Source organism: Amia ocellicauda, chromosome 6 (assembly GCF_036373705.1).
Source record: "Amia ocellicauda isolate fAmiCal2 chromosome 6, fAmiCal2.hap1, whole genome shotgun sequence".
Taxonomy (NCBI): Eukaryota; Metazoa; Chordata; class Actinopteri; order Amiiformes; family Amiidae; genus Amia; species Amia ocellicauda.
In genome coordinates, this window is record NC_089855.1 from 20,107,427 (window position 1) to 20,129,953 (window position 22,527).

The 22,527-nt window shown below is 36.4% G+C and overlaps 1 protein-coding gene across 1 annotated transcript in view; it reads right to left on the bottom strand.

Moving 5' to 3' along the window:
- The window catches only part of LOC136751185 (Krueppel-like factor 12), a 69,289-nt gene that overhangs the window by 38,765 nt on the left and 7,997 nt on the right, over nt 1–22,527 (bottom strand). The window contains exon 2 of the mRNA XM_066706564.1: nt 3,369–3,458. Within this exon, the coding sequence (XP_066562661.1) occupies nt 3,369–3,434 (66 nt within the window). The 5' untranslated portion in view covers nt 3,435–3,458. The remainder of the gene's footprint in view (nt 1–3,368; nt 3,459–22,527) is intronic.

Sequence of the window (22,527 nt, forward strand, 5' to 3'; positions counted from 1 at the left end):
CCTTACACCTGTCATCATCACAAAGAGAAATGGTTTTGCACATACCACATGCTTAACTGTCTCTCACACCGGCATCGTTTCAGTCTCACACTGTAGAGCAGCTTAATACTATAATCTGTACAGCACAGTATTTTTCTGTATTTTAAAAACTTGTTAGTACAGTTATCTAAATGCAAATACACACTATACTTTTGTTGGAATAATCTGTTCAATACTTTATGTTATGTTTATGTTTGTGCATCTTAACACCTAGAAATATACTCTATTTGTACCGAATGATTTACCTCCCAGGAAAATCCCAGGAAACAAGAAGTTTGTAGATAGTAAACTTTATGTCCTCTTCTTGTCACAAGCTAATACTACCTTATTGCCTACTGCATAACTAGGGCCCTGCGTTTTACACAACCTGATGTATTAGTCTGCATAATGGGTCGAATGACCTCCTCTCGTTTGTAAACTTTCTTACTTCTTTCCTTGCAGCGCAAGGTGGTCATTCAGTCTGCTTAATTTAACCACTTATTGATTAATAATTTCCTGATTCCTTAAATCCTCTCAATTAGTCATTCTATTAAAGAGCATTGGTGCATTGATTAAGAGGCAGCAGCTACGTGTAACATATATATTACAAAGATAACATGATAATAATGTTATTTTTGTAACATGGTGATAATAGTGCAGTACAAATACAATTCTGCTGTTATATTTCAGCATCATCAGTTGGTTAACCCTGCCTTCTTTCCTGGATTGATGTTGTTCTGTAAAACCTTGGTCATAAGAAGAAACACTTTCAGCATCTACAGAATTGGTAACAACTGAATCGCATATATCTTTACTGCCATCAGAAAGTTATGAGCTGGTTGAACAAATTGAGTTTTCTTTTTACATTGATCCTGGTTCTAGTATATTAGTCTGTTTCTCAGAAAAGTCATGGATGTTTTTTGCAGCCTCTGAGCTCTTGTGCCATGGCTTGGTATGTATTTATTATTTCTGCAACTTTATTAAATGTTTGATGGACTCTCACTTCACGGTCTTTAAACCACTGAATCAGATCCACCACTTCCTTGTCATGCGTCTCAATCAGGGAGTGTTGAGATTTTAAACTCTGCACATCTTTAAGTAATTGCTGAAGGGGCTTTAACACTACAGTGTTTGGTGAAATGTGCATTTTCTTTTCCACAAAGACTGCATAAAAAGTGATGTATTTGGAATGATATTCAGCTGCCAAATACCAAGTTATTGCTCAGGTGGCATAAAGTACAGCCTTCCTGTTAGATTGCTTCTGTCAGTTAATATTTAAAATTTAGTTTTCTGATTAGACAATGTTTAAACTTGTTTTCAATGGTCGCAACCAGCTTGTCTGCTTTCGGAAAAAATGTTGACCAGATATTGCTGGCAAAATCTATTATGTGGGCATTACAATTCAAATGTACTGAATTTGGCAGTAAACCTCGAAGACGGTCATTATATGCCTTGATCTTGTAACTGGCATTATTGGAGACAAATCCATAATTAAATATTTCACAACACCCTGTGCCACCAATGAATAATTCACAGGGAGCAACACAGATTACAGGCTAATATTCGATAGTCTTCAAATCATAAAAAAAAAAGTGCCAGACATACTTATTTATTGCATCTGTAGACTTGTCAGTAACTAGATACAATGTCAGACATTACCTGTTGTACAACCTTTGCGCAAATCAGCAACTTGAGTAGATATTCTCAGTTACCTGCTAAAGGAATTTGTATAGAAATACAATTAGTTTGGAATAATCTTTTTTTAGGGGAATATTAGCACAAACCAAGAATAACATCTCATTATCGTTAAAAAAATGATTTCCCTTTATGATTTTTACTGAAGGACGCCGCCTCAAAGCTGTCAATCTCAACCATTCATTATCTGTGTTTTTCTGATGATAAATGTTGGTATGTTGTTGACTTTTGAGTTTGGTAAAGATAAATTGGATAAGGGCATCTGCCAATAAATAAATACATAAATAAACAAACAAATAAATAAATCATAAAAAATGAATTGCAAGCTGTGCAAAATAAATTATACCCATCAGTGTGCAGAATTCCAGGTGCAAGTGTTGCATGTGCTCAATCAATGAAATGCTTTTTGATTTCAATGACTTTGACTATTCCATTTCTCTAATTAGTCAAAGCATAATGTGTTGATTTCTTAAAAAACATAAGTCACTTAAACTGCAGGGTTTAACCTATGGGTTATTATTCTCTAAGGTAAAATGTTGTAAGTTCATATTATCAATCAATTAACCTGAAGACTATCAAAACTGGTATTGTATTTCTGAATTTCTACGATTCCAGTTTCCTAACACATTTGCAATATTGGGCACTTTAAGAGGGAAGCTTGTTTTACTAAGCAACAGTCCCACCGTGTCGGTAACACTAAATTTTAACAACTGCCTCACATTTACAGCTGGTAAATTTATGAAAACAATACCGAATTTAAGGGGGGAAATCTGTTTCTGTTCAAGACTGGATTTGATTAAATTTATTTCAGAATATCATATTTCTATGATGTCACAGGAATTTGTCCAACAGTGCCACATGACCATTGTGAATCCAGCTGTCCTGGCATAAGCAGAGGCTAGAAATAACAAAGTATGGCTCCTTTTCTCTTCTTTTGTTTTGATTATGTTGCATTACACAAGTAAAATGTGATACATTGAGAGAAAAACATGACATTCTGTGCCCAGACACATATAGAGGGGGCTTGTTTACATTTGTCTCATGTTACATTATGTTGTTCTTCACAGGAAGTGAAATGTCATTGAGGTCACCAAGAAAGATAATTACGCTAAGTATAACCTCAAATATTTTTCTTACAGTGAAACTATTTACAAACACATGTAATATGTTCACCAAAGGAGCTGTGCAGTTTGATGGCCTGGCTGTGAGATTTCCGATGGTTTGAAGGTTGCATGTTTGATTCCACTGAGAGCCAACAGTAACCAGATCGATATCGTTCTACGATGGTGAGGTACACATCTAATGTTATTTTTAATTTGCTAATTTCACATGTGAAGTAAAGTCATGATTCTTCAAAAGGCCAAATCGTCAATAACATCTAAAGCAAGCTTTCGTGAGGCAAACGTCTCTTCTTTCCCTTGGCTGTCGTCTCTGTTCTTCTCCACCGTTGTTTTACTGTACTAGGAATAATATGTTTGTGTTGCAGCTTGTGAAACTTTCAGAGCAGCTTAAACAACAGAACCACATTCCAGGTCCAGCTGTGGCTTTCCAGTGTTACAGCTTTGTAATGACTGGTATGAGCCCTCTGTAAGGCCTGGGAATAATTAAGGGTATCACAAAGAGGAAAAGGGAATTGTCTGGAAAACACTGCTTACCCCTTGTTCAGATTCCAAAGGCTCGGCTTTGACTCTGACTGCCGGCATCCCGTCAAGCATTAACATTGTGTTCTCAATGGCGCCTGTGCTCTGCAAACAACAAGAGAAAGGAGTAAAATAAATAAACACATAACAGAACACACACACACAATCTAGAAACATACACCAGATTATCCATCCATAGATATATAACTATAGATCTCTCTCTCTCTCTCTATATATATATATACACTCACCTAAAGGATTATTAGGAACACCATACTAATACTGTGTTTGACCCCCTTTTGCCTTCAGAACTGCCTTAATTCTACGTGGCATTGATTCAACAAGGTGCTGAAAGCATTCTTTAGAAATGTTGGCCCATATTGATAGGATAGCATCTTGCAGTTGATGGAGATTTGTGGGATGCACATCCAGGGCACGAAGCTCCCGTTCCACCACATCCCAAAGATGCTCTATTGGGTTGAGATCTGGTGACTGTGGGGGCCAGTTTAGTACAGTGAACTCATTGTCATGTTCAAGAAACCAATTTGAAATGATTCGACCTTTGTGACATGGTGCATTATCCTGCTGGAAGTAGCCATCAGAGGATGGGTACATGGTGGTCATAAAGGGATGGACATGGTCAGAAACAATGCTCAGGTAGGCCGTGGCATTTAAACGATGCCCAATTGGCACTAAGGGGCCTAAAGTGTGCCAAGAAAACATCCCCCACACCATTACACCACCACCACCAGCCTGCACAGTGGTAACAAGGCATGATGGATCCATGTTCTCATTCTGTTTACGCCAAATTCTGACTCTACCATCTGAATGTCTCAACAGAAATGGAGACTCATCAGACCAGGCAACATTTTTCCAGTCTTCAACTGTCCAATTTTGGTGAGCTTGTGCAAATTGTAGCCTCTTTTTCCTATTTGTAGTGGAGATGAGTGGTACCCGGTGGGGTCTTCTGCTGTTGTAGCCCATCCGCCTCAAGGTTGTACGTGTTGTGGCTTCACAAATGCTTTGCTGCATACCTCGGTTGTAACGAGTGGTTATTTCAGTCAAAGTTGCTCTTCTATCAGCTTGAATCAGTCGGCCCATTCTCCTCTGACCTCTAGCATCAACAAGGCATTTTCGCCCACAGGACTGCCGCATACTGGATGTTTTTCCCTTTTCACACCATTCTTTGTAAACCCTAGAAATGGTTGTGCGTGAAAATCCCAGTAACTGAGCAGATTGTGAAATACTCAGACCGGCCCGTCTGGCACCAACAACCATGCCACGCTCAAAATTGCTTAAATCACCTTTCTTTCCCATTCAGACATTCAGTTTGGAGTTCAGGAGATTGTCTTGACCAGGACCACACCCCTAAATGCATTGAAGCAACTGCCATGTGATTGGTTGGTTAGATAATTGCATTAATGAGAAATTGAACAGGTGTTCCTAATAATCCTTTAGGTGAGTGTATATATATATATATATATATATATATATATATATATATATATATATATATATAGACAGAGAGAGAAACTCTCATTAAAAAGAACTAAACAAATAGGCTCAATGAAAGAACACATGCTGTTTATTATTATTATTTTATGGGAAAACATTTTTTATTTTTATTTGAAAGTTTAGCTTCTTTGAGCAATTACTAATGAATGAGTCAGTTATTTCCCCTTTATATACCAAACAGAAAAACAATAGTACAGTGGAGTAGTGGTTAGAGATTTGGGCTCCTGAGCTGTGGGGTTGTGGGTTCAATCCCAGTACCCTTGAGTATTAAGGTACTTTACCTAGATATGGCTCCAGTACAAACCCAGCTATATAAATGGGTAATTGTGATTGTATTGTAATAATGTGATATAGTTTGAGTCACTCTGTGTAAAGGCATCTTCCAATAAATAAATATTAAAAAACAAAAGGCTGCATCTCACCTAGAATGCTTCAGTTTTAACTTGTGATTGACATAGTTCAAAAAATCAGTTAAGAATGAGACATTTTGTTAGCATTTAAGTTAACCTAATAAATGTTAGAACATATATTGTACAAGCTATGTAGGGAATGATGGTATAACACATTCAGCCTATCTGTTACTTATTTTTAGACATGTTCATCCCTCTGCTGGTTCTAGGCTTAGACTCCAGGCTGTGATATCCTCAACATATAGTCTGGAAAATGGCCAACCTAGAAAAGTGACCTCTAATACTAGGCTGAGACATTGTGCATGAGAGCAGAGAGGAACGTCCCCCCCAAATGAGAGGACACAGGGACCTCCTGTAGAGGGGCTGACCTCCCCAGCCCCCCAGCCTTGCTCAGTCTCTGTGTACTGACAAGAGCTGGGGCCAAGGTGCTATGGCTACAGGCACTGGAGTGATGTCATCATTTATTTTTGTCACAGCAAAAGCTTCGTCAACACAGCAGATGCAGGAAAGCATTTAAAAACCCTAGAGGTTACAGATGAAAAAGAAAATAAAAACATAACATTTGTAAAAGCACTACACCACTTTTGGAGAATAAAATAATCCTATGTTTTTCTTAAACTGTATGTTTTTAAATTAAACAAATGGGTTGAAATGTATTATATGTTGTTTCTTTCATTAGCAGACAATATTTCTATGTCCTTATTAGAAAGCATATACATATTGTGTTGTATCACAGAATTTACTTTAGCAAAAGAGTTTATAATAATGAACGGTCAGAAACACTAAATTATTTCTTATACATGGATGTTCTGTATAACATAATCAATAATAACACCAATGAGAGGTTAATATCTACCACATCCACAATTTCATATTAATCTAAATATAAAAGCAAGCCATGCCGAGTTGAAAGGTCAAGTGATAATATGTCAGTATTTGTGTTTTACAGCAAAACTGGTTAATCAAGTGAGCGGTGAGACAACATTTTCCATGCAATCTCAGCCAAGTATCTTTCAACATATACCATATACTACATGTATATAGACTTAAAAATAGTTCTTGGTTAAAAGAATAATAATTTATTTAAACAGACTTTCTATTTGAGTAAAACTATAAATATTAAAATACATTTCACTCCCAGAGGCCCAGTGTCTCCCAATTTACAGTTCATCTCCGAGCGATGTTATCTGACTTCCTTTCAGGGGCATGCCTGCTTTCCAATGGGTGGAGCAGCCGCAGTGGCCGGCCTGGCATTTCCAAACACAGGAGTTCCACGGCAAACTCCCATACCCAGAGAGAAGCAGCCCTGGTCACTGCTCTCTGCGTGTATAAAGAAAACATTTTTACAGTGGATTCAGCGATATGATAATAGCAGCTCCCTTAGGCTGCTTTGCTTATGGACAAAGGATAGACTGCAGTGGCTTTTTATTTTGAAGCCTGTGTGTTTTTCTCATGACATAAAAAAAAGAGGGAAGAGCCTTGCCTTTAGTGTGAGACAAAGAGAGACTCACAGGAGATAGGTTTAATGAACTGTTAGAATCTGATTACAAGCTAATATAGTTTCTTGGAGCGCTGCACCAATTTAAATGAGATACAAAAAGACTCAAGCAGCCCAGCCATTCAGCTTTTGATCAGCTCCTTAGGTTCTTCTTAGCCCTCAACGTGACCTGTACTATTATGTACTACTACAGTTTTCTGTATATTTTTATATATGTATTATATATGTTTTGTTTCTGGATGTTGTGAACGAAGCAATCAACAGAGTACCATACCTTACAATTAATATGATCTGCTCTCTCCATTTTAAAATCTAATTATGTCGTTGATGGCACACACACTTCACATATGATTGTGCCTCTCATTAAAGGAATAAAAATAAATGTACTGTGATGTATTCTTTATTATATTTAACACAACACATCTCAGTATATTTAGCCGTTTTGTATGTATTTGTGAGAGTGTGTGTGTCTCTGTATGTGTGTGTGTGTGTGTGTGTGGGGGGGGGATAATTAATATCTTCTTTATTGGAATACTATCAATAATTAAACCCGTTCTAGCATCAGCATACACCAGACAGCTGTACATTCAGTCGGAACGGGCATGTGAGCCAATTGCAATACTGCATACATCCTTTGGCTCAGAATGTCCTGAAGTAACCCACACACTTATTATTCTGGAGCTGTACAGGAAGGAATGTGAGCAAAGCAAACATGTCCTAAACATTTCGGTGGCGCTCTACTTTTGGCATGGAGGAAGAACACAAGCCCAAATCTTCTCCTTGGCAGTGGACCATTATTATTTTTTCAAAAGGTGTGGGTTCTAGATATGCTGAGAGGTAACAAAAGCTCAGCCGGAAATATATTCTAATGTGAGGCAATGCTCCGAGTGTCAAGATCAACAAGAGAAAATATGACTAGAACTGAAACGATGGTCAGGCAAAATATATATCTCCATGTCAATTAAGAATACAATTTTGTTTTAAATTAAAAACAGAGTGAATGTAGACTATGTATTGGATGATTTTTTACCTAATTTTCAATTCTTTGGTACACAGTCATCCGCCAATCCGCTTTTGTTTTTTAAGAACGTCAAACCAAAGGAAATGTACCAATGCACATTGAAAGTGTTGTTTACCACAAACTATGACAGAACAGTGCTCTCTTTTTAATTTCATATTATTAATATCTATTATGATCTATGTGCAAAAGGCACACCATGAAGAAAGGACAAGGTCTAGAATAACGTGTGACGTGGCAATTTATGGATACCCACCATAGACTATGGGCTAGACCAAATCAAAACGTTGGGCCCTCTGCAAATCGCAAATTAGGAAGTTGTACCCGATCACGTTTTGATTTATACATTGTACAAATTGTAACAACCACCACAGGGTACAGATTTTGACTTTGTAATTTTTGGGTCTAGCCCTATATGTACCTTCAAAAGAGATGGTCTATTGTTTGGTCTAGTGTCTACTTCTATTTTTGTACCAGCACTCTACACTGTATGGAATAGAAATACATTTGGAAAAAGGTTTCATCCAAATACATAAATGATATGTAATGATGTGTATTCATACATACATGTCTACAGAGTTGCTCTTTGGCCAGCTTTGTTATTTTAAGTTTGAAATTTTGGAACAGCTAAAGCAGAATATCAAGGGAAACGGGTTGGGTTTTACATATCCCAGAAGTCATCTATGAGATCTGGGTTTTATAATCACAGCTGCAGCACACATAAGTACATTTGGATTTATGTGCAGATCAACTTAATTGCCTAGTTTTGCATAAACAAAACTTCCTGATACACCCTCTACGGCACTTATCAGGGCGGTCATCCCGATGTCCAGTCCATCTGGGGACACCCACCCTTGAATCGAACAGAACAAAGTAGCTTTTTCCAGTTTTCAGGTAGTTTAGATTAATGTTAATTGATTTATACATTACACTGTGAAACACAATGTGTGACAGTCTTCAGAACGTTTAGGTTTAATCTAATCTGGCACAGCCCGAGTAGAAAGTTTAAAATAAACAGTAGGTCAAGTGTGTAGACCCCTGAGACAAGACCCATTGTGTATATTGAATGACAGTTTCAAAGACAAAACTGTCCAACTTGGCAAATTTGAGAAAAATAACATTTCACCATTGTGTACTGAATATTGCACCCAGAAAGTTCCAAAATCATATTTACCTAAGATTTACATATTTCACTACAATTTAAACTCTTTCAAAGTTTATTCAGAAACAAATACCAAACTACTGTTGTGTGTTACTATGTTCCTATGGCCTGAATCTGGGGGGCTTAAAAGAAGATTGCTTTGAAATCTTCCAGAAAGCATTACTGTCATCCTCCAGTCAGGACAAATAATCCATCTGCATAAGATGTGTTACACACCAAAAATACCCCTTTATCAATTATGTTGCTGGAAGTAGCACACCAACCGAAAGAGACCAAGACATCCAATCAAAAAGAAGGGAATAACAACAAAGATACAAAACAGGCCATAACAAGGCACACAAAAATATGTTTTTCACTCAACCAACCTCTTTTGCTAAAGAAGAAACCAAGGATGTATACATTTGTTCCAGTACCATGTCTACCAAGCACACAAACATTCCCATGAAAACAAAAGCATTGTAAGCCCACACTGGCTTGATGAGAAGCTACACACACAAATCTCAACGAGTTTTTCATCTCTCTTTATGCATTCAGAATCTGCATTCAAAAGCCTATCCCACAGAGACTCACCTTACCCCAGGCACCGCCTCGGAAACTGTGGATGCTCAGAGACTGTAGGCAGACATTCAGCCTACGCTTGCCAAATCCAGCACCTGATCAGTATTGAGTGTTGTCTTTATTAAATTCAAGATGGGGGAGGTGAGGCAAGCAGTTGTTAACTGGAAAAGCTTTCTAATGAAAACATCTTACAGCTCTGAATAGATAAAAGGAACAGGTATACCTCTAAAAATTATGAAACGGGAAGCACGAATCTGTCCTTTTGCATTCATGTGTTCAGATATTTTACTTTTTTCCTTACAGGCAAATGTAATTAAATTAATTAAATACCTTTCTTGTGTATTTTAGAAGTGTAATTATTTGGAATATCCTTGTAAACTGCACACTAAGAACATTATTTATGTATGACAGTTCACAATATAGTATGGAACATATTAAATACCTAGGATGAAGGTGTCTGCAAATAAACAGATAAATATATAGACAAACAAAATCACCATAATACCACCATAATAAAAGTATTTATGTGGCTGCCCAAATGCTTAGGACTTTCTGTCAGTATTATATCAAACAGCTATATATACATATATATATATATATATATATATATATATATATATATATATACACACATACATAGTGCAAAACTGATTTTATGGACTACAAATGTTTTTAATACACCAGGACACTCTCCAGAAATCTGCCACCACCACTGAAGAACTGTCTTTTTATTTTTCTGTCTGGCTAAAACATTCTCTTACTAAGGAACAGTTTACTCCACTTGCCTGGTATGTAAAATGATCCCCACTTTCTGTCTTTCATCACATCAGATGTATACCGTATGACCAGGTGTTTCAGTGGCAAAGCTGAGTGTTTGTCATATAGTTGGATAGATTTGGAAAAGGAGATCCTCATTAAAGACTCAAAACCTACTACAATGACAGGGAGTGGTACACAAATAATTGAAGGGTGTTACTGTGAGAGTGACCATTTTGGACTTAAGCTGTTTTTAATTATTGTACACAATGCAAAAAAGGGACAACTGGACTGTCGGTTGATTTTTCAAGGACTAAACATAAGTTTTCCTCCTACAGACCTTAGACGACTAAAGCACAAAACATGACTGTTATTAATCTTTGTGCTACTGAATCCCCTAAGGACAGTTCAACGGCATAAATATAAATCAGTATCTTTTTGAGATTTTAAAATCAAAAGACCATCTCGTGGTTGTACAAACAAACAAACAAACAAAACAAGCAATTTTAAACATAATGAATTGAATTCTAATGAAAGGAAGAAATAATCCCCTCAAAGAAAACAGTTCAAATTATATCTATGCACTAATGTATTTACGTCACTAACTAGGCCTATAGCTGACCACTATTCAGGTCAAATTATAATTTCAAAAATTCTGCAGTTCATACACAAAGACTTCATGGGCTCACATGAGATCACATAATCTTAGATACCGGTATTAAAATCAAACTGTTCAGCTATTATATTTAAAATATATATTAAGCTGTATTGTACATTATACTCCAAATTATTATTGGTTGTAAGAATTAATCACCTCATTTGTTTCTTAATATGCAGTATAGTATTTTCAGTATAGTTTCAGTTTCTAGTGCATTTTATAATGTATAATTGTTAAGGATATAATACATAACAGAATTCATGCCATACATTAAATTAACCCACTCAAGAGTAATGTCAATTCTATAAATACATCTATGACAGCAGTACTTGTGTCTTAATATGTCTTGATGTGTAGTACACTGTTCAACACTGGGACATCTTTTTTGAAAGTAAGATATGTTGCAGTAACACACCATTCCTTATTTCAGAATCTTCCATCAACTGTAATTTGGTTATTTCCAACAAAGCAGTTCGTAGTAGAACAAGAAACTGAATGCCTCAACTGTCATATCTTCAGGTATTCACTTTATTCCTTGACTCCTACCATCATTGAGCTTGTATATATAAATCTATTAAAAATGAGCACAGTACACATGAAATGAATTTCCTGAATCAGACATAAAGATATAAGAAATGATTTAGTCAAGGGGATCTCTGTTCTTAACTGGAGAGCACCCAATTCGTATTGAGGCTGGACAGTAGCTGGCCAGCACACATAAGTTCACAAATACGGTGCCTTGCAAAAGTACTCTGACTCAGTTTTCACATTTAGTTGCTTTTAAGCTTGCAGTCATGACACTTTGAAGTAGGAATTAATGTTATATACACAACCCACTCCACACATTCAAAGCAAAAACAAGAGGAAAGAAGTAAATAGAGAATTAATATGAAATAAAATTGGAAAAGTAATGTTTGCATAAGTATTCCAACCATTGTGGTGTGGCAAACCTAAATTAATTTGGGTGCACAAAATGAACTTATCAAGCCACACAATTAGTTGAAGGGACTCTGTGTGCAATAACAGTGGTTCTCATGTACTCAGAATACAAATGCTTGTCTCTTTTAGGTTCCTTGATCAGGTAGTGAATTTCAAGAAAAGATTCAACCCTGGTGACCAAGGAGCTTTCAAAGCAAGTGAGAGAGAAAATCATTGAAAAGCACAGATCAGAAAAAGTATCTGAATATCCCTGTGAGCACAGTCTACTCAATCATCTGTACATCTCTCAAACTGAGCAGCTGGGCAAGGAGAAAACTATCCACAACACTTCACAAAACTAGCCTGTATGGCAGGGTGGCAAGAAGGACGCCATTACTGGCTTGGAATTTTTTTGGAACTTGGACCATATTGGAACTTTTTTGTCTAAATGCCAATGCGTTACATTTAGCACAGACCCAACACAGCGCATCTCCCAGTCATCACCATCCCTACAGTCAAGCCTAGTGGTGGCAGCATCATGCTATGGGGATGCTTCTCCTCAGCAGGGACTGGCAAGCTTGTTAGGATTGAAGGAAAAATGAATGGAGTGAAGTACAGGCAAACTGTAGAGGAAAAGTCTGATAGCAAAAAAAAAAAACACCTTTCAGCAGGACAATGTACCAAGGCACAAGACCAAAGCTACACTGGAGTGACTTAAGAATAAGAAAGTGAATGTCCTTTAGTGGCCCAGTCCTGAATCTGTGGAAAGACTGTTGTCCATAGGCACTGTAGGCAAGGCATTGTATTTACTGATGCAACAGGAACAGAAGAAAAACCAAGCAACACAGGCAGGTAGAACTCAGCAGGTTCTGTAGAATTGTGACATTTTCATTATTAAGGAAGATGCCTTTGCTCTCAAGCAGCATTTCCAGCTCCTGATGTTGAGTCTGTCTTGAACTTGCATGACCAGCTGAAAAGCTTAGAAAACAAGTTCCACCGACTGGCCGAGTTTCAAACCAAAAAGGAAACAATACCAAACAGATTATTAAAATTGGCGCCTTATTTAAATTAAATAATATCATAGTGTACAAAAAAAAGGAAAGGAAAAAGGGCAGCAGAGTGTGTCAGTGTCTTGCTGCACTGCGCTGCAGAGCTTTGTCCCCAGAGAGGTATCCTGGAGAAGAATGAGGGCATTTCAGCTTTGAGGAGAGATGGGGGTCTGATCTGGGATTCAATTCCAAGTCTGGTGTTTCTGAGAAGACGGTCAGTGCTCGCCTCCAAGTCGCGGCTGGGAAGTCCCAGATGGCTATCAGTGCTGACTGAAGCAATCGCTGCTACAGTGGGATAACGTCAAGGCAAGCCGAACAAATGACTAGCAGATCAATATGAGGTGACAGGCCTCAGAAGAAAACCTGACCTTCTGTGACCCCGTGCCGACCCCAGCACACAAATGATTTAAAGAACCTTCAATGGCTCGTCAGTGTTGTGCCACACTGCTCATTGAACCTCTCTGTGTGCGCTACTTCTGCATTCCTCCTGGCCTTAATTTAACTCTACTTTATTGTTGGCAATACCTCTTTAATATGCCTGTGAAAATGTCTCGGATTTGTTCTCTAATCACTCCAGTATTTACTGTGACTAATAAACCTCTTCATATTTCAATGGGGTGTCTTTTTTTTAAATACAGGTCAATAGTTTCATCAATGGAGCAAATGCATAGTATTCTATACCCGTATAGAATGGTCGTACAATGTCGTCTCACATGATTCTTGGCCCAGTTGTTGAGATTTAGTATTTATTTAAATGTTAGCCTAAGGAAGTGTAAGACTGGCACCTTTTTGAGGTCAAATGTTTAAATATGCATTTGTTTTCGTCGTTATAATGAATAGTTTAACAAATGTAGAAATTAGAATATTTTGTTTAATTGCAATGCTAATTGAATGTTAATATGGCAGCTATAACTGTAGAGGCAAATTCCATAATGATTCCATAATCTCATACTCATACCTAATGTAATACTTACATCTTCTCTAAAATATGTCTGTTTGTTATTAAACTGGGAAAACTGGAAATTTGGGGAAAACATATTACTAGGAGGGTAATAAATAAATACATAAGCAAGGAGGGGAGCTGTGAAGCCACAAATCATGCAGGTTTTATATATATGATTCAGTCAGCAATTGCTAAATACCTGGAACAAATGCTAATTTTGATCAATTAAGTCCAATAACGGACTGATTTAATGTATTAAGAGCTTGGGAAAAAAACTAAAAAAAACCTGAAGATTCAGCCTCCTTGGGGGATTTGGCCATCCTTGGTAAAGGCAATCACTGGAGCTGAATTCTTCAATTTAAGGGCATGAAGACTTTGCTTAGTTTACCAGGGTTAGATCAGATTTTGCTACACACTTTGATACAGCTATTATTTCCAATTCTCTGGACTGAATTCTCAGCGCTCACACATCCAAAAAATATATAGAATGTCTTCATTGAATAATTTTGTGTGATACTAGTTTTGTTTCCATCTTTTTGTGTGTCTGTTGTGCTGTTTATATCAAGATGTCAGATCTTAACTCGTGCTGTAGTGAGCAATCGAAACACTCAGCTTTTTGTTTGTGGGCTAATATATTCTCGTCCCCACAATGCTTTGTTGCGACGCTGACTGCCCTGAGCATCTCAATGCATCTGTGACACACGGCTCGATCCTGCTGCTATGTACTGCGGGGTAAACAGGGAGGAACAGTTGGAGCAAAAGAGGACCAGAGCCAAAGGCCAGTCCAGCACAGAACAGAACAACATAGCAGAGGAAATCTGTGTGTCTACAAAAAAATAATAATAATAACAACAACAATATAATAATAATTTTGTTTTGTTTTAATGCTATGAATCTGAATCGGTACTTGATTTTGTCAGGTCTCAGAGTGAACTTCTCTGTAGATGAAATGGAGAAACAGCTTCCTCTCAGTTTGGCCTGTGGTGCAAAAAGTGTCTCTTTCTCTTCAGGCCATGTTTATATTCAGTTCCCCTTTCCTGTGCCCCTAAACACTCAAATAAGACGAGTCAGCCAAAAGCAAACATGAGTACACAAGCATAGTGTAAAGACCCAGAGTTATTTTCTACACCGTGCATGTACAGTTCCTGTCGTCTTTCTTGCATCGAGTAAAAGTGCATGGCTGTAAATCAAGCACTGAGATCTGTCAAGGGACAAGAAGACGTCATCAGCTCCTTTTCCAACATTTGCAAATCTGTCCTGCATAACTTGTGCCAAGGCCAAGCCAACTGGTTAAGATAAAGACTAAGTAATTGTGCACGGTAGGCCACGTTCTTAAAGAAAATACAGAAACATAATTGCGAACATACCCTAAGAAAGCAACAAAGCATATTCTTTACAGATAATGAAAGGCAACTATGATATTACAACACAAGTGCACAATTTACACTGTCAACCTTTATAGGAATTCACAAAGATTGTGTCTATGTTAGGGTACAGTACAGATATGTATGATATGTATGTTCCACATCAATAAGCTCCACCTTGCAAACTTCAATGACTTAATTGTCCTATGAACCCCCACTGCCACTGCATCTCTCTGATTAAATAACCCTGCTGTGCAGCTGAGAGATTTGAATTTAAATTTGACAAAAAAAAGAACACTACCACCCACATGCACACAGCCTAACAAGACAACTCCTTAAAAAAGAGGAGTCAGACAAAAGCACACTAGTAAATGTCTACAATATAAGAAGCTTGAAATAATGAGGCTTGCCTGTGTTCATATCTTCAATTCTTATCTAAACGAAATTTGAAAGCCCTCATATCGCTCTGATTCTCAAAAGCCTATGACTGCCGAAGCAAGGCTGATATTGTGTAGAGTTCTCTTTGCAGGGAAAAAAGTGTTACTCCAGCTTAGATGTATTTTGGACACAGTTTTTTGTTTAATCTTTTTTGGCGCACTGTGAATTACTTCAGACTTTCCATTTCATAAGGCACATTTTCCTTGGCATACAAATGAGCCAAAGACTTTGGATGCTATCAGGACATTTTTGAATTAGACTCAGGAGAGATGTACTATTTCAGTACCAGAAAGGAATTACTGCGGGTATCACTGACGTCTGAACAAGAATTCAATTAACAAAATTTCCCTAAGTATTCTTAAACTAAAACTGGGTAATGGTACTACTAGAACATTGACTCTCTACGACAAACTAAATGCAGATATATATTGTTTCAATTAAACACATAATAAATGTCCTTAATCAGAAGGATATATGGAGTTCCTACTGCATCAGTAAGACAGTGAACTGATTAAAACCTTTTACTTGCTTTTGAAGAGGGAAGCATTTATTGATTTAGAGATACACAGCTCAACTTCTTCATTAGCAAGACACCTGAGAGTTTAAAAATATATGTCTGTCCTTACTTGCTCTATACTTTTTAATAACTAAATAAATATAAGGGATCTTGAACAAAATACCATATACATATTAACATAAAACATACCGTATGAGGAAAATAATAAGTGAATAGTGAAATCCCTCCATTTTAAAATAAAGGTTGTAGGTATTTCGAACAATAAATGTTGCCAATGTACAATAACATTCACAAATGAAGACAAATTAAAGTCAGCAAAATACGTGCAGAAACCTTCCACTGCAATTCTGATAAATGTATTTAAGGTGTTTACTTATTATTATACTTATTATTATAATTACATTGAATTATGATTAATTAAGATCATTTTTGAGGAGAGAAGAGGAGTTTTGCTGGGAGTGCGCTGGGTGGCAATGTGTAGTATGAATGCTGACAATGGACAATTTCGGCGGATGCTTTTTGAGGATTATTCATCATTAAAGATTTTTAAAGATAGTGGATTATTTCAGTCAAAACCAGATATATTGAAACCAGTGTGGATTCTGACAGATAGGTAATGTTCTTATATTAAAACTCATGGGGCTTATAATAGCCATTTAAGGAGGTTGTAAAAAATAAGTGTCAGTGTACAGTTCCTTAAAAAAAAAAAGTAACAAAATACATTTATTTCCATGCATTTCTGATGCCTAAAGTCTACTTTACTATAATTCATTTGTTAACAGAATTAAGAACAAAACTAGTTTTTATTTATTCATGTGAGAACACAAGATAGCAAAACACTCAATATCATGGGAACAAATGGATTCTCACTGTCTTCCTGCTAACAGTGTATCGATCTGTTTTTCCTGGGAAATAATAGGAAATAATAATGGGACAAGACTTCCTCTTCCACAAAGGAAATTTCAGGTTAGAGAAGATTTTTGCTACCTGAAACTGGACTTCTAACCATGTTGTTCCTTATCTCTGCAAATTGTAGTATTATTGCAGTTTATTTATGGTTGTTTTATATTAATCAGAATGTTCAAATATGTTGAGCACAATGAGAATTGCAAGCTAATTGTTTACAGTTGTATAAACTGACATTGAAATGTAATGCCAGTTACATGAATTATCGGGAATACTTTTATGGGTTCAAATCATTACTGCCAATCCTCAGTGTAATGTCTAGTAAAACCCTCCCTCAATCAGTGACATATGAAATGTAAAAACAATTTACAGTAAGTACATTTTTTTTTTCATTCACAGAAACACTGTACTTTCCTGCATTTGTTGCTTTGTATGTTGCTTGCTTCAGTGATTTTTAATAACAAGAAAGTCTTCCATGAGCATCAATAACAGCTCAGCAATAACTTGGGAAGCTCCTGATGAGATTCGGAATGGTTTTCCATTCCTCATTGAACCCACTGATGAGTTCTTCACGGATCCTTGGCTGAGAGTTTTTGCAGGGAGCAAGTCCTTCTGAAATGTCTTATAGACGTTCAACAGGAATCAAATTTGGTGAGAAACTGGTGACAACATATAAACATACTGCCATTCAAAAAATAATATTTGTCTCTTTCTCAGTATACATGCAAACCACTAAAAGGAAGATGGAAATGAAAATCAAAATAATAATGACAACCACCCTTGGTTATTTAAGTAAATCAAAACCATAACACATGGTTTTCTAAAAGGATGAAGTACACACAGCAATCAGTGTCATCATATTGTTGCAGTGGCTTTTTTTTTTTACCCAAAACCCATATTAGTAAAATGTCCCACGTGTCTCAATGCATACATGCATTACAGTTTTCTAATAAGATATACAGAGATGTGCATTTTGTTTGTAATTTTACATATCCTTACATAATAATTAATATTATATGAACTTTGAATTATAATTATTACATTTTTACTTCATCAAATGAATTCAACGTGACAATATTCTTGTGCAATACTCATTATGTTTGTAATATAAACCACAGATTAATATAAACCCTAAAGTCACTTTTCCTTTTAAGCTACATTTGATATTGTGAAGAAGTTGATTTGTGGCTCTAGGGATCTGTACAGTGTGTTCAATGTGTCAGGTTGTTGCTCCTGCGAAATGTCATGCGGTTGAAAAACAAGAGGTCTTCTGAGAATTAATTTAATCAAGTTTAGGGCCTAAGGTAAATACAAAGGTGAAACCCTAACATCCATCAGTATTGAGGCCACAGCCTGATAAATTAAGAGCCAAAGTATTTTGAAAAAACATATTGTGATAAGGCCATACATATATTTATTTTGACTTCCAGGACACTGATTGGACAGGACATCTTTCAGGTCAAAGAAAAACAGTTGAAATGGCTGGGAACTGTGATGGAAACCTAGGGGTCAGGGATACAAGAATAACTATAGGTACTGACGTCATGCTTTTTCATAAAGCCTGAACACAATTGAGTTGTACTTCAGGGCGATCATGTGACTATGGTGGGATTCTGGCCAGAAATTGGCACCCCCAGGAATTTAAATCCCCTTTGCCAAAAATGTGATTTTTCATGCATCAGGTTTTAGAGAGCACTGGCAGGTACTAATTTTTAAAACTGTGTCCTGCTTAGTCATCTCAAGCACAATAACATCACTGAAAAAAGAGGGGGGGAAACAACTAACAACTGCAAAAATGCCTTCACCATTTGCCAAACACAACTATAGAAAATGTCTGGATTATATTCATAAAGCTTCTGTAATGTATGCATTTAGCACTCTACATCAGAGGCAAGAACCCAGCTTCAAAGCAAATCAAAATACATACATACATACATACATACATACATACATACATACATACATACATACATACATATGCTCTTTGAGGTCTACTGACAACACCTACATAAGGAAAATGACTCCCTTAATTGGCTACCATTCTTCAATGGAAAGTAACCCTTATTACAGACTGATGACATCCATGTAAATATCAAGATATAGCTCTTCTAAAACACGACGGCAAAAGGAAGTTCATTTATTCCTATGGCATGCCCTCCGGTTACAGCTATTTCTGATCAAGGGATACTGTGTCAGTAATCCCACTGAGATGAAATTTCCGGATATAGTTCAACTGTTCTGTCCATACACATAAACCCAGCCACTGGTGAGGTGCCTCTGGGTCATTCCAAGGTTTATGCAGTTGGCGTTCTAATTAAAGAACAGGAACTTGCTTAATTAAAGAGCTGGTGAATCCTTTATTAATGGAAAGACAATAAATATCCTCAGTAGGAGATCTTTAATAATAAATCCCCACCATCACAACACTGGGAAAGTGTAAAATACCTGAGAACAATGCAGCTTTTACATGATTGTTCTAATATGTCCCTGTATAACCTGTAGGTAAACTCAAAGTTGCCTTAGGGCTCTTTTAAGTAAATGTGATATCCATAATAGGTATACATTCATCATAGCAGAAAACCACAAATCAAAACAATATGTAAAGCCTAATGTATATGATGAAATATGATGAATGTACTTTAGTTAAATCAAAACATAAACATACGTATTTCACTATTCAAAATCTGGTTTCTGTGTGTCTGTCTTGCTGGTATGTAAGAGCTGTGTTTAAACTTTTAAAGTATACCTTTACTATTAACCACTGATCGCAATCCCACACACATTTGGCATGGCCACATGGTATTTCAGCCCCATGAGACCCTCAGAATATTTCCTCTTTATGCAGTTTCAAGCAAGACTGCGGTTTGTGCACCAGCATGGCTAATGTTTATGCACTGTTTGCAGGCCTCTCACAAGTCTCACTTATTTCCATTGTACTTGCAGTTATTAGCATAAGATACATAAGACATAGCTTTTATTTGTGTGTATGTGTGTTTTAAAGTGTTTCTCATCAGAGACAGAACTCATTCAGATCGAAAGTACAAGTGGAATCTTCCTGGCCTGTCTCAGTCTGAGGTTTACCCACTTCTCATAAACAAGTCTAGCTTCCTGGGCCAGGGTCACATTGCTAAATCTGGCAGCATCGAGACAGCCCTTCTCCTGCCTGACCTCTGACTGCACTCGCGTTCGCCTGCCTTCTTCTCATATTATAATCTCCCTGCAGAAAAACATTAAGCCTTCAAACATTTTTAATTTTTAAAAGGATAATTACTAAGAAATGCATGCATTTCTGACCATTGCGTAAGAAAACTAACATTAAAAGCCAAATTGAAAACAGCTGCCTACCCAAAATACTCTAGGACAATTAACAAAAACATAATTCTATAACCACTTCTGTCATTAATTAATTAATTAATTAATTAATTAATTAATCAATCAATCAATCAATCAATCAATCAATCAATCAATCAATCATAATTATGTGTTTAGGTCTTCTCATGAACTGCCAAACATAGGCATGCAATAAAGTCATAGACAGATGATAACATAATATTATACTTAAATAAATCTGATAAGAAACTTATCTACAGTAGGTTAAGTTTGGATCAGTAGATTTTGGATCAATACCAAAGCAAATCTGAACAACAATCAAATATCCCTAGGTAGATAGATAAAGCAAATTAGGTTTCATCTCTATGGGAATGGGATCTGAACTCCTTTGGACTGCTATCCTACTGTACCAATATGCATATAACCTGTACTGCATTGTTTACACCAGACACTTACTTTCCCTTCTCTTTCCTGTGGTTTCAGTGACTAATGGTTCACTTCACCTGCCATACAAGCTTGTATTGTTGTTTATATAGACCATCTTCATTTTTTCAAGGCAATAATCAAATTCACATGTAAGGTTTAATATCTAGAACAGTAACAACACATTCACTTTCTTAACATAACATTTTCCAGTGCCCCGTATATAATCCACACTTATGATAAATAACTTGCCATTTTATGCCCTGCCTAGAGCGACAGAGTGGTTTATAAACCTCACTTCATGCACATTCAGGAAGTTAAAAAGGAGACATGAGATCATAAAATGTACATTTACTCTTTAGAACTAAATTCAGATTGCCTACTCTTGATGTTACACAGCAATAAATGTTGGATTCCATGAAGGAGAGTGAAAGATAAAACAGACTCAAAAAATGTCAGGTTTTCTAATCTTAGATCTATGCCAAATCAGTTTTTCACATTGTAATGTGTCTATGACATCCTTCTTATTCTCATGAAACGTTGGTTTTGGTAAGAGATGATGCAATACGAGTTTCCAGTGTGTTCAACAATATTGGTATAAATTAGTTTTCCTCACCATTATTACAAATACTTCTATTCCAGCAACAATTTTTCTTCGCACTATTGCTTTATGCTCACTGAACTTAATCACAACTGCAAAAAGCATTCACTGTTTTAAAAGCAGCAGTTTTGTATTTTTAATATAATATATGAACTTTAATATATTTAAGTTCACTGCGGTGTACACTTTCTATAGGCACTGCACATATTACAAAATAATTACTAAGAGAACCCATTTTACTACTTCTGTTATTTTAGAACTGCATGGTATACAATAACATTTATCTAGTTTACAACATACTGAAAACTATACAACCTTGTAATTATTATGTTTATAGCAGTAACATAAACTATGCATACTTCAATGATTAAGGTCTAATTAAAATCTTGCAAAATTAAGGCTTATTTCTTACATTTTAGTGTTAATGATTTGCAGCAAAAGCTTGTCCTAAATAATCCCTCTTTGAGCTGATCTATATTGAAAACACATACAAGCCCAGTGAGGGACCCAATAAACTACAACCACTATTTCGTAAGAATATAGTGATTACATGGAAGGCAATTACTTAACATAATTTAGCACATTTCCTAAAATGTGCCATTCTTATGATTTACAGCCATCAGTCTGCATGCTCAGTCATTAGGCCTCACAAAGCCTCCAATCTGAATGTCTTAATTTCATGGAGTTTGGTTAGCCCAGCTGTCCAAGGCTTTCTATTAAGCCCAGAAAAGTTTAAAGTGAGTCCAAGCACTAACTCCTTGGGAATACTTAGGAAACCAGTAAACAAGCATATTGAAAAGTGTCACCACAAAGCCCAGGGTATTGTAATAAATTACATAGATGTCTACATGTAATTGAAAAGGTAATGGTGTTTATGTTTGTTTACAATGTGGTGATATCCTGAGAAGAGAGAAATAGGGTTGAAGGATTTCCATATCGTTCCAACTCAGTTTTTGGTTTGATAAATGGCTCTTCGTAAGAGCAAATCCACTTATTTATATTAATATTGGGGGAAAATGACACAGTAACTAAAAGAAGGGACATGCATTTGAAATGGCAATTTAGTACACACCAAACTAATAAAAATGAATATTCTGGGTTTTCAGATTT